This window comes from Sus scrofa, chromosome 12 (assembly GCF_000003025.6).
Source record: "Sus scrofa isolate TJ Tabasco breed Duroc chromosome 12, Sscrofa11.1, whole genome shotgun sequence".
NCBI lineage: Eukaryota > Metazoa > Chordata > Mammalia > Artiodactyla > Suidae > Sus > Sus scrofa.
The window spans coordinates 45,504,343-45,516,428 of NC_010454.4; the positions used below are offsets into that span (position 1 = coordinate 45,504,343).

Sequence of the window (12,086 nt, forward strand, 5' to 3'; positions counted from 1 at the left end):
TCTACTGTACACCATCAGTTCCCACCACCCCGCCAAAATGGAGAATCTGACATTCCAGTTTCAGTGTTCAAGCTACATTAAGTCTGCAATAGAAAAGCAGTTTTTCTCCAGCTCTCAGTAACTGCTTACACCAAATTTGACACGCTGGATTTAACATTCATTTTCTTAACATTTCAATTTATAAAGAACCTTTTTTTAAAAAATCTGAGTGGTCATAAACTTTTTGGGGGTCCAAATCGGTTTTAAAATGGGAAAACACCCTGCCTTTTAACGTGATAAAAAGCTTCATCCCAGGCAAGATGGTAGTGCACCAACCTCATGGATGAGCCACCTCGGTTCACCCTTAAGGGCAAGAAAGCAGGGTGAAAAAAAAAAACAAAAACCCTCGCCCTTTCCCCCATCCAAACATTTTTTCTAATCTCGCCTTTCAATAACACTGCCCAACCCCAGATGGTAAATGTTGCGGCTAGGAGGGAGATAGAACAAGCTTTTTTTTTTTTTTTTTTTTTTTTTTGTAAAAATGAGCTGCTAGAAGGAAAAGGGCCCAAGAGAAAGCCTGAGAGGCGGAGTCGTGAGCGAACCTGGCAGGAGACGAGGTTCCTGTGGCAGAGAAACTCGTGACCGGGGAGCCTGGTTCCCGCTGGGTACCCCACCCGGCCTTCAGGCACCGCCTCTACCCAAAATGTATCCCCCCCGCCCCCCCCAGCCCTCCTGCCCGGAGAAGCACCCGCGGCCGCCGCCCGCGGCCTCCTTCTCTCTCAGCTCAGCTTCTAGGCCGGCTCCCAGCCCCGAACGCCCGCGCCTCCCGCCGCACCCGGGAGCGGGAAACGCGGCCGCCGGCGCGCGGGGCCCGGCGCAGGCCGCTCCCCTCGTGGCCGAGTCCCTCCCCCACCCCAACCGCCCCCGCCCCTCACCCCAGGGACCCGCCCGGGGCCGCGCGGCCGCCACCGGGTTACACAACCCGGCCGGCGACTGGGGGAGGGGCGGCCGCGGGCCGGGGGCGGCGGCGCCCCCGCAGTGTGGGGGGCGACGCGACGCCAGGGGGGTTCCCGAGCCACCCGGCTTCGCCGCGCTGTGCGCCCCTCGACACCCTTCCCCCTCTGTTCTTCAGTGGGCCGGAGTCAGTGACAGGAATCGGCTTCCAACATGGCGGACAGGAAGCGGCCTCGCGAGGAGGAGAGAACATTCCAGCCGCGCCGGCTCTGGGGGGAGCGGGCCTGGGGCGCCGGCCTCGGGAGGAGCCGTGAGGACAGACTACGAGGTCCGGTGCCCAAATGGGGCGTCTAGTGGTGGAAATGACCCGAGAGATAAAGGGTCCCAACCGCCCCCCCCAGACGGGGAACCCCAAGGCCACAGGTGGGCTTGGGGTGACGGGTGAGGAAGGACACTTCAAGTCTGCCCCCCTACCCTTTCCTCGCCGCCTGCAAAAGGGTCTCGCGACGCCACCCAAGTCGGAATTCGCTAGGCCTTCCCGAGTTACACCCCAAAGGATTTGGGAGGGGGCTAAGTTCGCCCCCAAATTAGGCTCCCTCCAGGGCCCCAGGAAGGCAAATGAGAAAGGAATATAGGGTTAGACTTCCAAGGCCGACCCTCCGAGTCTCCCTCCAGCCCGGGCGGGGGCCGGGAAGGTCACACAGGCCCGATTGGGCCTCTCCCATGCTGAGGGGAAGAAGAGGGCGCTGCAAACTCCGAGGCCCAACCCGAGCTTTTGGAGAATGAAAGGGGGCTTCCCCAGACCCGCAGGATGGGGACACACACACACACCTCGACCCGGTCCGCGCTCTCCCGATCCAGCCCCACCCCCATCTCCCCTACCCCCCCCACCCCATCCCCCTTCCCCCATTCGTTCTCCCTCCCGGACCTGTTTTCTTCTTCGGCGTTTCCTGGTGCTGCTGGAGGGCGTGTTTCTGCTCATGTTTCAGCGGCTTTGGCTGGGCCTTGGGACTGCCCTCGGCTCCATGCTGCAGGTATTGGTGAGGCTGCTGGTGATGGTGGTGGTGATGGTGGTTGTGGCTATGGTTGTAGAAATAATAATGGTGGTGGTGGTGCGGCGGCTGCTGCTGCTGCTGCTGCTGCTGCTGAGGGTGATGGTGCGGATGGTGGTGGCTGTGATGGTGCTGAGACTGTGGCTGGCCGGGCTTCTCCTCCATTGAAAGCGGCTGGGACTCTCTGGCTGAGGCTGCGCGCTGCTGCACCGTCAGGATCTGAGACTGCTTCTCCGGGCTCACTCAGTATATCTGAGCGCGTCTCGCCAGCGCACTGGTTAACAGAGCGATTCTGCGAGATTGGCAGCCGCACCCCAGCAATCAGAAGGCACGCTGAGCCTCAGGCCCCGCCCCTCGCCCAAATCCTCTTTCCTTCCCCTTGGCCGCTGCCTCCTGGCCAACGCCACTTACCCTATGCAACCTCACAGGGCCGGGCCTTCAACGTCAGCACTATGGCTCGCTCTTCTGTCGCTTTCTCTCCTTCACCGCGCAGTATGCGAACAGCACTTTCTACACTCCTCGCTCGAAAGCTAGCTTATGTCGAGGGTAGCAGATTCCACTGGTGATTTCACTGGCTCTGGGAGCCATCTGTTGGTTTTGCACCTCCTTAGAATCTGTTGGCTTTATTTATTTATTTATTTTTTGTAAATCCTTTTCCGGGTAACCAGAGGGGAAGCTCAATTCCCTTAACCCTGAGACCACTAAAGGGACAATATAAAAAGAGGAAATAAATACATTTTTTTTTTCAAATAGAAGAACTTCACAACCCAGTAGATCATTTTGTATTCTGGTTTCATTTTGCTTTGTATTCATATGCTAATCTCTTCCTTTCCACGAAGGGATTATAGGATTCCACAATGGGGTATCTGTGTAATTTTCTAAAAGGGCACAAAGGGTTTAAATCATTGTTTCTTTGTAGATGGAGGCAAGGGAGAGCGGGAGGAATGAAAATCTAAAATCTACACTGAAGTTTTATTGTTTTTTTTTTTTAACTCTGCAGGTGAGGTCAACTGTGGAACCAAGATAGGTTTTAGAATGTGAAGAGTTTCCAGAGAGAAAGAGGAGGAAAGAGCACTTTGAAAGTTAAGTTTTAAAAAATTTTTTTGGAAAATATAGGAATTTAAAGAAATAGTCTGTTGCATTTTGTAATACTGACTTAACTTATCCTGCATTACCACATCACAGCCTGATTTTTAAAAGCAAATGTTTAGTCAGGAGACTCACTACGCAGGAAGAAAGAGATTGTGATGGGGATGCACGGGTGTACTCTGATAATATTTTATTTCTTGACCTAGATGGTGATTACATATATATTTGCTTTATAATTATTTCGTAAACTGAATATGTATGTATGTGTAATTTTTCTCAGTGTATGTTATATTGGTTTTTTTAATTTACCATTTTAATCAGTTTTAAGTATGCTGTTTAGTGTTAAGTACAATCACATTGTTATAAAACCATCACTGTCCATCTCCAGAACTTTTCATCATCAGAAACTGAAACTCTGTACCCGTTAAACAGTAACTCTCCATTCCCTCTTTCCCCCATGCCCTAGTAACCTTTTTTTTTCTACTTTTATGACACCTTATATAATTGAACTCATACAATATTTGTCCTTTTGTGTCTAGCTTATTTCACTTAACATAATGTCGTCAAGGTTCATCCATGTTGTGGTATGTATCAGCCCTTCCTCTTTTAAGAGTTCCCATTGTGGCACAGCAGAAACAAATCCGACTAGGAACCAGGAGGTTGCAGGTTCGATCCCTGGCCTTGCTCAGTGGGTTAAGGATCTGGTGTTGCCATGAGCTGTGGTGTAGGTCACAGATTGTACCTCAGCTCTGTGGTTAGACCCCTAGCCTGGGGACCTCCGTATGCCTCTGGTGCAGCCCTAAAAAGGAAAAGAAAAAAAAAAATTCTTTCACTTTTAAGGCTGAATAATATTCCACTGTATGCATATGCCACATATTATTTTTCCATTCATTCAGCAATGGCTATATGAATTTCTTCCTCAGTGTATGTTATACTTTACAATTTTTAAAATGTGGCTTGAGTTCCTATAGCAGGACAATGTTAAAGGAACACAGAAGCTTACAAGGAAGTTTGTGCTTTGAAGTTAATGAGTATCAGCACAGAAATATAATTAAAAGGTAAAAACCTTTTTCCAAGAGCAAATGTCACCGAATCCAGACAACCATGTCCAGACCTTGACTTATCCTTTATAGAGAGGATTTGCATTGCCTTGCTAAATTTTAAAGAAAGACCCTTTTGATGGAGGGGGAGTACATTCACCCAATTTTGAGACCTAAATCCCTAATAATGACATGTCATGACAAATAAGTCTTTGCCATTGAATAGTATTGCACCACTTTCCCATTTATTAAAGAAATTAAAGTGTTTGTAGAATTTAGGATTATGTTGATAGGGCTTTATAGTCTTTTGCTGACTTGAGCATTTGGTTGGAAATCAAAAATCCCTGAGTCATAACTTCCCTTTCTACATTTTCTAAATTGTAGTTGCAAGCACACCAAAAGCACTCGCTCTGAGTTTCTGACTTTTCACACCCTAGCCTGCCTTAGTTTCTCTACACACAGTCATATGAAGTTTAGGAAGCTAAGCCTTGCTCTCAGATGCTCTAGTTTCAATGGATGTTGGTGTTGTAGTACATAGTAATATGGAGAAAGTTTGTGATGTAACAGAAGGAAAAAGTGCAAAATACTAAAATTTACATACAATAGGAACATAAGCTTGTAAAAATATGAATTTTTAAAAATAAGTATGGAAATACAACAGTAGGAGGTATATCTTTTCTTCCACCTGATTTTTCTAAAATAATTTTATGTGAAATATATTTTGATATTTGCCACATATTTGTGTTTTTTTGTTTTTGGGTTTTTTTTTTTTTTTTTTGCTTTTTGGGACCATACCTGCGGCACATGGAGGTTCCCAGGCCAGGGGTCTAATCAGAGCTGTTGCTGCCAGCCTATGCCACAGCAAGTCCAGATCCAAGCCACATCTGAGACCTACACCACAGCTCACAGCAACGCTGGAGCTTAACCCACTGAGGAAGGCCAGGGATCAAACCCGAAACCTCATGGTTCCCAGTCAGATTTGTTTCCACTGTGTCACGACGGGAACTCCTATAATGTTTTAATAATTAAAATAATGAAAAGTTGAACCTGGAGTTCCCATTGTGGCGTGGCGGAAATGAATCCGACTAGGAACCATGAGGTTTCGGGTTCCATCCCTGGCCTCGCTCAGTGTGTTAAGGATCCTGTGTTGCTGTGAGCTGTGGTGTAGGTCGCAGATGCGGCTCGGATCCCACGTTGCTGTGGCTATGATGTAGGCCGGCAGCTATAGTTCCAATTCGATCCCTAGCCTGGGAACCTCCATGTGCCTTGGGTATGGCCCTAAAAACCAAAAAAAAAAAAACCACAAAAACTGAATCTGCACAATTCTTGAAACTCATTTTACACTGCATTTTACCTATAGTCAATGTGGGAAGTTGTATGGAGAGACAGGATATTCCTATGTAAGTTCGGCTAATGTTTTAACTATCACTGTAATCATAATAATCTCTAATAATGTGTGAGGAGCTGTACCAGTATTTCATTTTTCTTTTCTTTTTTTTTCCTTTTTGCTTTTTAGGGCCATACCCATGGCATATGGAGGTTCCCAGGATAGTCTTCACCTGGGAGCTGCAGCTGCCAGCCTACACCACAACCACAGCAACTAGAGATCCAAGTCATGTCTGCAACCTACACCACAGCTCACGGCAACGCCAGATCCCCTGACTCACTGAGAGAGGCCAGGGATCAAACCTGCATCCTCTTGGATACTAGTCAGATTCGTTTCTGCTACACCACAATGGGAACTCCTTATCTTTGTTTTCCTTTGTAATTCGTTGAGATAGATATTAAGCCCATACAGTAGATGAGGAATTTAAGACCTGAAGAAGAGCCTTGCTTACAATTTAGGAGTTCCCGTCATGGCTCAGTGGTTAACGAAACTGACTAGGAACCATGAGGTTGTGGGTTTGATCCCTGACTTTGCTCAATGGGTTGGGGATCCAGCATTGCCGTGAGCTCTGGTGTGGGTTGCAGACGTGGCTCGGATCCCAAGTTGCTCTGGCTCTGGCGTAGACTGGCGGCTACAGCTCCGATTCCACCCCTAGCCTGGGAACCTCCATATGCCTCGGGAGCAGCCCAAGAAGTGGCAAAAAGACAAAAAAAAAAAAAAAAAAAAAAGAGCCTTGCTTATAATTTAAAAGCCACGAAGTTTATGGTGGGGCCTGAAGTAGGCTCCTGGTAGGCTTGATAGAAAGAATTTCCAACATTATCATAGCATGATGTACATTTCTAAAATTTTAGTAAACCTCTAAAAAACATTCACACTATGTCAAAACTACCACGAAGGTGGTATCTGGTTAAATGGTTCTCTATAGAGGCAGATGTACTGTGAAGCAATACAGAGCCCCTCTATGCACAGGCCCCTCCAGGGCCCTGGAGGGGCCCTAGAAATGGTCTCTTGAAAGAACTAGATATTTTTCCATTATTTTGTAAAATTTTAAAAGGTAATATATGTATTTTTTCCTTAATTAGGGCCCCCAAAACCTGGACTTACACCTATTAATAATCTTTTTTTTTTTATTTTATTTTTTTTAGAGCCACACCTGTGGCATATGGAAGGTCCCTGGCTAGGGGTCGAATTGGAGCTCTAGCCGCCAGCCTACACCACAGCCACAGCAACACCAGATCCAAGCCACATCTGCGACCTACCCCACAGCTTACAGCAACAGTGGGATCATTAACCCTCTGAGCGAGGTCACTGAGCAAGGCCAGCGATCGAACCCGCATTCTCATGGATACTAGTCGGGCTCGCTACTGCTGAACCCCAATGGGAACTTCCAAAAGTCATTTTTAACAGTCATTTGGGAATGACTCAGAAGTGTTGTAACTTCAATGGGTACTTTAAAAGGTTATATTTTATAACAACACAGAAAGATGTTACACTATAACAAGTGCAAAAAGCAAAATAATAAATTATATGTATACGTTATTATTGCATTTAAAATATGAATTCAAGGACTGTGAGGGAACTTGAAAATGAAAACATTAAAATCTTTTTATTCACTGTTAATTTGCAAATATTTATTAAGCACTTTTTATATACCAGTTCTTATGCTTTTTGTTATATGGGGCTTTTTAAAATCTTTTTCTCTTATTGATGGAGTTTTGGAACTGGTTAAATATATTTGAAAGACTCTCTTAATTATCAAATGAAAATCACTTTTCACACACCTTTATTCTTACACTTTGTCTACTATGACAACTCAAGAAATGCAGAGATAGTATCCAGGAGGTTCTCCAGACCTCAGTTTCCTCTTCTCTAAAATATGGAGAATGGGTTTCTTCTGACTCTAATATTCCATAATCAATATCACTGCTCTTTCTTTCCAGATTACTCCTTTATTTCATTATAATAAAACTATACAACAGCAGAAAATGTAGCTGATAAAAATCTAGTTTTTCAACTGTAACAATTGGATGTAACTTTACAGAAATTATAATCAGAAACAGAATTATGTAGTTTTATATAAATGGAAATTGGCTCTCTGATGATAGTTCTAGTTTAAAATGAGGCAAATCACTGGTAACATCCACTGTTTTATTTCAGCAGGGAAAGAATTTTATTCATGTATATTTCCTTTAGATCTTAATATTTTTGCCTAGAGACACTAACTTCAAAAAACTTTCAAAGGAATTGAACAGAGGTATGGGTAAATTAGGTTAGTCTTTTAATAACTGGAATATGACGACTTTTCTAAACATGAAGGTTTTTTAGGTGACATTTTTCTTTTATGAAAAGTGTTATGGGAAGAAGTTTGAGAGAGAAACTATAGCAGAGTATAAATTTTGTAGTCAGACAGGTCTGGAATGGAATCTTTATTCTGAAACTTCTTAGTTTTGTGGCCTTATGTGGTCATATTTTTTAACCTCTCTAAGCCTTATTGTACTTATCTGAAAAGTGGAACTAGGAGTTCCCATCATGGCTCAGCAGAAATGAATTTTACTAGCATCCATGAGGACGAAGTTTCGATCCCTGACCTTGCTCAGTGGGTTAAGGATAGGGAGTTGCCATGAGCTGTGGTGTGGGTGACAGATGCAATTCAGATCCGAGTTGCTGTGGTTGTAGAGTAGGCCAGCAGCTGTAGCTCTGCCTGGAAACCTCCATAGGTGCAACTCTAAAAAGACAAAAAAAAAAAAAAAAAAAAAAAAAAATAGAACTAATATCACTGCCTAACTCACAGGGTGTAGTGAGAGTCAAATAAGATAATACAAATAAAATTGTAGAGTATGTGCTTGTAACATTAGTAAGTCATATTTAATATTAGCAATACTAAATTATTAAATATTAGATATATAAATCTAAACTTTCAGATATGATATTTCATTAAGGAAACTGAGTTTTAGAGAAATCAGTTAGCAAGTTAACCAAGAATAGATTGTTTTCCCAATTTTTAAAGGATAAGCAAATAGCCCTTCTGGCTCTCTGAGCAGCACTGTGGCAGTGGGCAAAAGCAAATACCTGATGAAAAGTGGCAAAAGGTTACCAAGAAGAAAGTGGTTAATCCATTTTCTATGAAAGATTGGTATGATGTGAAAGCACCAGTTATGTTCAGTGTGTGAAATATTGGAAAAACCATAGTCAGAAAAACTCAAGGAGTCAAAATTATATCTGATAGCCTCAAGGGTCATGTTTTTGAAGTGAGCTTTGCTGACCAGCAAAATGATGAAGTTGCATTTAGAAAATTCAATTTAATTACTAAGGATGTTCAGGGCAAAAACTGCCTGACCAAATTCCATGGTATTGCATGGATCTTACCTGTGACGAATTGTGCTCCAAAACGGTCAAAAAATGGCAGATGTGATTGAAGCTCATCCTGATTTCGAGGCTACCAATGGCTATTTGCTCTGTCTATTCTGTGTTTGTTTTACTAAAGAAAAAAAAATGCAATAGTCAGATTTGGAAGAACTTTTATGCTAAGTAAGCACCAATAAGTTCACCAAATCCGGAAGAAGGTCATGGGAATAGTGACAGGAGAGATGCAGACAAATGATTTGAAAGAAATGGTTAATAAATTGATCCCAGACAGCATTGGAAAAGACATAGAAAAGGCTTTGCCAATCTTTTTATCCTCTCTATGTAAAAAAGTAAAAGTCCTGAGTAAGAAAAATTTGAATTGGGCAAACTAATAGTATTTCATCGTGAAGGTAGTAGTTCTGGAAAATCAGCTGGGGCTGAGTTGCATGCTAAAGTTGAATGAGCTGATGGGTATGAGCAGCCAGTCCAAGAATCTGTTTAAAATTCAGACTGTCAAGGGTGACAAAAAGTCTTATTTGTGATATTAAAAAAAAAAATAGACAACTGCTGTCAATTAAAATCAATAGTGCATTCAGTCTCAATAGCAGTCCTCTCTGAGTAGATGGCTCAAAGCTGATTTTCATTTTCTTCTTCTTCTTCTTTTTTTTTTGGTCTTTTGTCTTTATAGGGCCTCGCCCATGGCATATGGAAGTTCCCAGGCTAGGGGTCTAATTGGAGCTGTTGCTGCCGGCCTGCACCACAGCCACAGCAACGCCAGATCTGAGCTGTGTCTGTGGCCTACATCACAGCTCACAGCAACGCCGGATCCTTAATCCACTGAGCAAGGCCAGGGATTGAACCCACAACCTCATGGTTCCTAGTCACATTCGTTTCTGCTGTGCCACGTTGGAAACTCCCATTTTTTCTTTTTTTGCTTCTCTATTTTTTCTAAATGTTGTACATTGAACACTTATTCCTTTTGTAAAAAAAATAATAATAATAAAAGTATTTTTAAAAAAAATGGATTGAGTTCCTGACGTGGCGCAGTGGTTAACGAATCCAACTAGGAACCATGAGGTTGCAGGTTCAGTCCCTGGCCTTGCTCAGTGGGTTAAGGATCCGGCATTGCCGTGAGCTGTGGTGTAGGTCGCAGACGTGACTCGGAACCCGAGTTGCTGTGACTGTGGCATAGGCCGGCGGCTACAGCTCCGATTAGACCCCTAGCCCGGGAACTCCATATGCCATGGGAGTGACCCTAGAAAGGGCAAAAAGACACACACACACACAAAAATGGATTGATTCAACATCAGACTGTCCTATGAACATGAATCCAAAAAAAAAAAAGAGAGAGAGAGAAAAAACCCCAAGGGAATTAGAATACTGTTTTGGATTCCTTATGGGGTCTCCAGTAGGCAAAATGAATTTTTTTTTCTTTTTTTTTTTTTTTTTGGTCTTTTTGCCATTTCTTGGGCCGCTCCCGTGGCATATGGAGGTTCCCAGGCCAGGGGTCAAATCAGAGCTGTAGCCCCCGACCTACGCCAGAGCCACAGCAACGCGGGATCCCAGCCGAGTCTGCAACCTATACCACAGTTCACGGCAACACCGGATCCCCAACCCACTGGCAAGGGCAGGGACTGAACCTGCAACCTCATGGTTCCCAGTCGGATTCGTTAACCACTGCGCCACAACGGGAACTCCAGCAAAATGAATTTTTGTATGAATGAATCAATAAATCTTAGTTGTCAGTATGTATATTCAGTTTGTGGGAGTCCATAGTTAGATGCTTCCAGAAGTTGGATAAAATATGACTCCCTGTAAGTTCCCATCGTGGCTCAGTGGTAATGGACCTGACTAGTGTTCAGGAGGATGCGGATTCAATCCCTGGCCTCTCTCAGTAGGTTACAGGTCTGGCATTGCTGTGAGCTGCGGTGTACGTCACAGATTCAGCTCGGTTCTGGTGTTGCTGTGCTTTGATGAGGCCGGCAGCTACAGCTCCGATTGCACCCCTAGCCTGGGAACTTCCATATGCTGCAGTTTGGCCCTAAAATGACCAAAAAAAAACAAAAAAACAGAAAAAAAACCCTCATAGTTATATGACTCCTTGAGAATAAAACTACTAAGACTGAACATAAATTGGATGAAATTAGCCACTAAAAGGGAATCTAGTCAATTGATTACAATGCCTCAGAAGCTATTAAAATAAATAGGGTAACCTTGGAAAGTACTATTGTAATTTGTTAATCAATCTTAATTCCCTCCCTATTATCGTTTAGTGTTTTTAAATTAGTATTTCAAAAGTTATATGATTGGTATTGTTAGTTATTTATTGCCATGTAACAATTTACCCTGAAACTCAGTACCTTAAAACAACAAACATTTATTATCTCACAGCTTCTGAGGGTCGGGAATCTGGGTGCTGTTTAGCCAGGTGCCTCAGGCTCAGGGTCTCATGAGATTACTGGGAGCATCTGCTTCTAAACTCACTCATGTGGCAGTTGGTTGGATTCAGTTCCTCATGAGGTATGGGACTGAGAACCTCAGCTGAGCCAGATGCTTCTCCATTAGGCAGGCCACAACATAAATTGTCTTCCCTCAGAATGAGCAATAGAACAAGAGGAAGCACTCAAGATGAAGCCGCAGTCTTTTTGTAATCTAATCTCAGAAGTGACATCCCATCACCTCTGTTACATTCTGTTCATTAGAAGTGAATATGCACTTACACCCAAGGGGAGGGCATCACCGGAGGGAATGAATACTGTACTTTCAGTGAGGGGATCATCGAAGGTCACCTCAGAGCCTTCCTCCTGCAGATATAATACTATTCATTAAACTTTCTGCTTGCTCTCATGTCACCACTGAGCTGTATACCGAATATAGTCTCACATTATATGGGACTTGTCTGTAAGGAGAGGAAATACATTAACAGACATAAGTTCCTTTTTGTTTATTAAATTAGTAAATATTTTTAAACACTTGAGTTTTATCATTTGCCAGCCTTGTGAGTTTGGCTAATGTGATTCAGTCTTCCTAATGCTGGTAATGCCTGAATCTAAACTTGCCAGGCTCAGGACTGCAATCCTGCCTTGAGAGGGCCCACCTGAACTACCAGGAAACTACCTATCGTTGTGCAGTAGAAACGTCAATATAAAATGCCTACATGGGCCAGGCTTGGTTAAGTTACTTGGATGTAAACAAACTTGGATATAAAAAACATGTCTCCCAACACAGCATAAAATTCTA

At 43.7% G+C, this 12,086-nt stretch overlaps 2 protein-coding genes and 1 pseudogene across 3 annotated transcripts in view; 2 read left to right on the top strand and 1 right to left on the bottom strand.

Annotated features, from left to right (window-relative positions):
• Positions 1 to 2,245, bottom strand: part of NUFIP2 (NUFIP2, FMR1 interacting protein 2) — a 32,901-nt gene extending 30,656 nt beyond the window's left edge. The window contains exon 1 of the mRNA XM_021067508.1: positions 1,862 to 2,245. Within this exon, the coding sequence (XP_020923167.1) occupies positions 1,862 to 2,150 (289 nt within the window). The 5' untranslated portion in view covers positions 2,151 to 2,245. The remainder of the gene's footprint in view (positions 1 to 1,861) is intronic.
• On the top strand, positions 674 to 3,797 carry LOC106507970 (translation initiation factor IF-2-like). 2 transcript variants are annotated; one of them, XM_021067509.1, is made up of 2 exons: positions 674 to 1,261; positions 2,986 to 3,784. In XM_021067509.1, the coding sequence occupies exons 1-2, from the start codon at positions 683 to 685 to the stop codon at positions 3,010 to 3,012; spliced, it is 606 nt and encodes a 201-aa protein (XP_020923168.1). In that variant the 5' UTR covers positions 674 to 682; the 3' UTR covers positions 3,013 to 3,784. The 2 variants fall into 2 exon arrangements, 1 of the variants encoding a protein (XP_020923168.1); XR_002337283.1 differs by lacking the exon at positions 674 to 1,261 and adding an exon at positions 2,381 to 2,847 and having other exon boundaries at positions 2,986 to 3,797.
• LOC100519797 lies at positions 4,053 to 9,403 on the top strand (annotated as a pseudogene).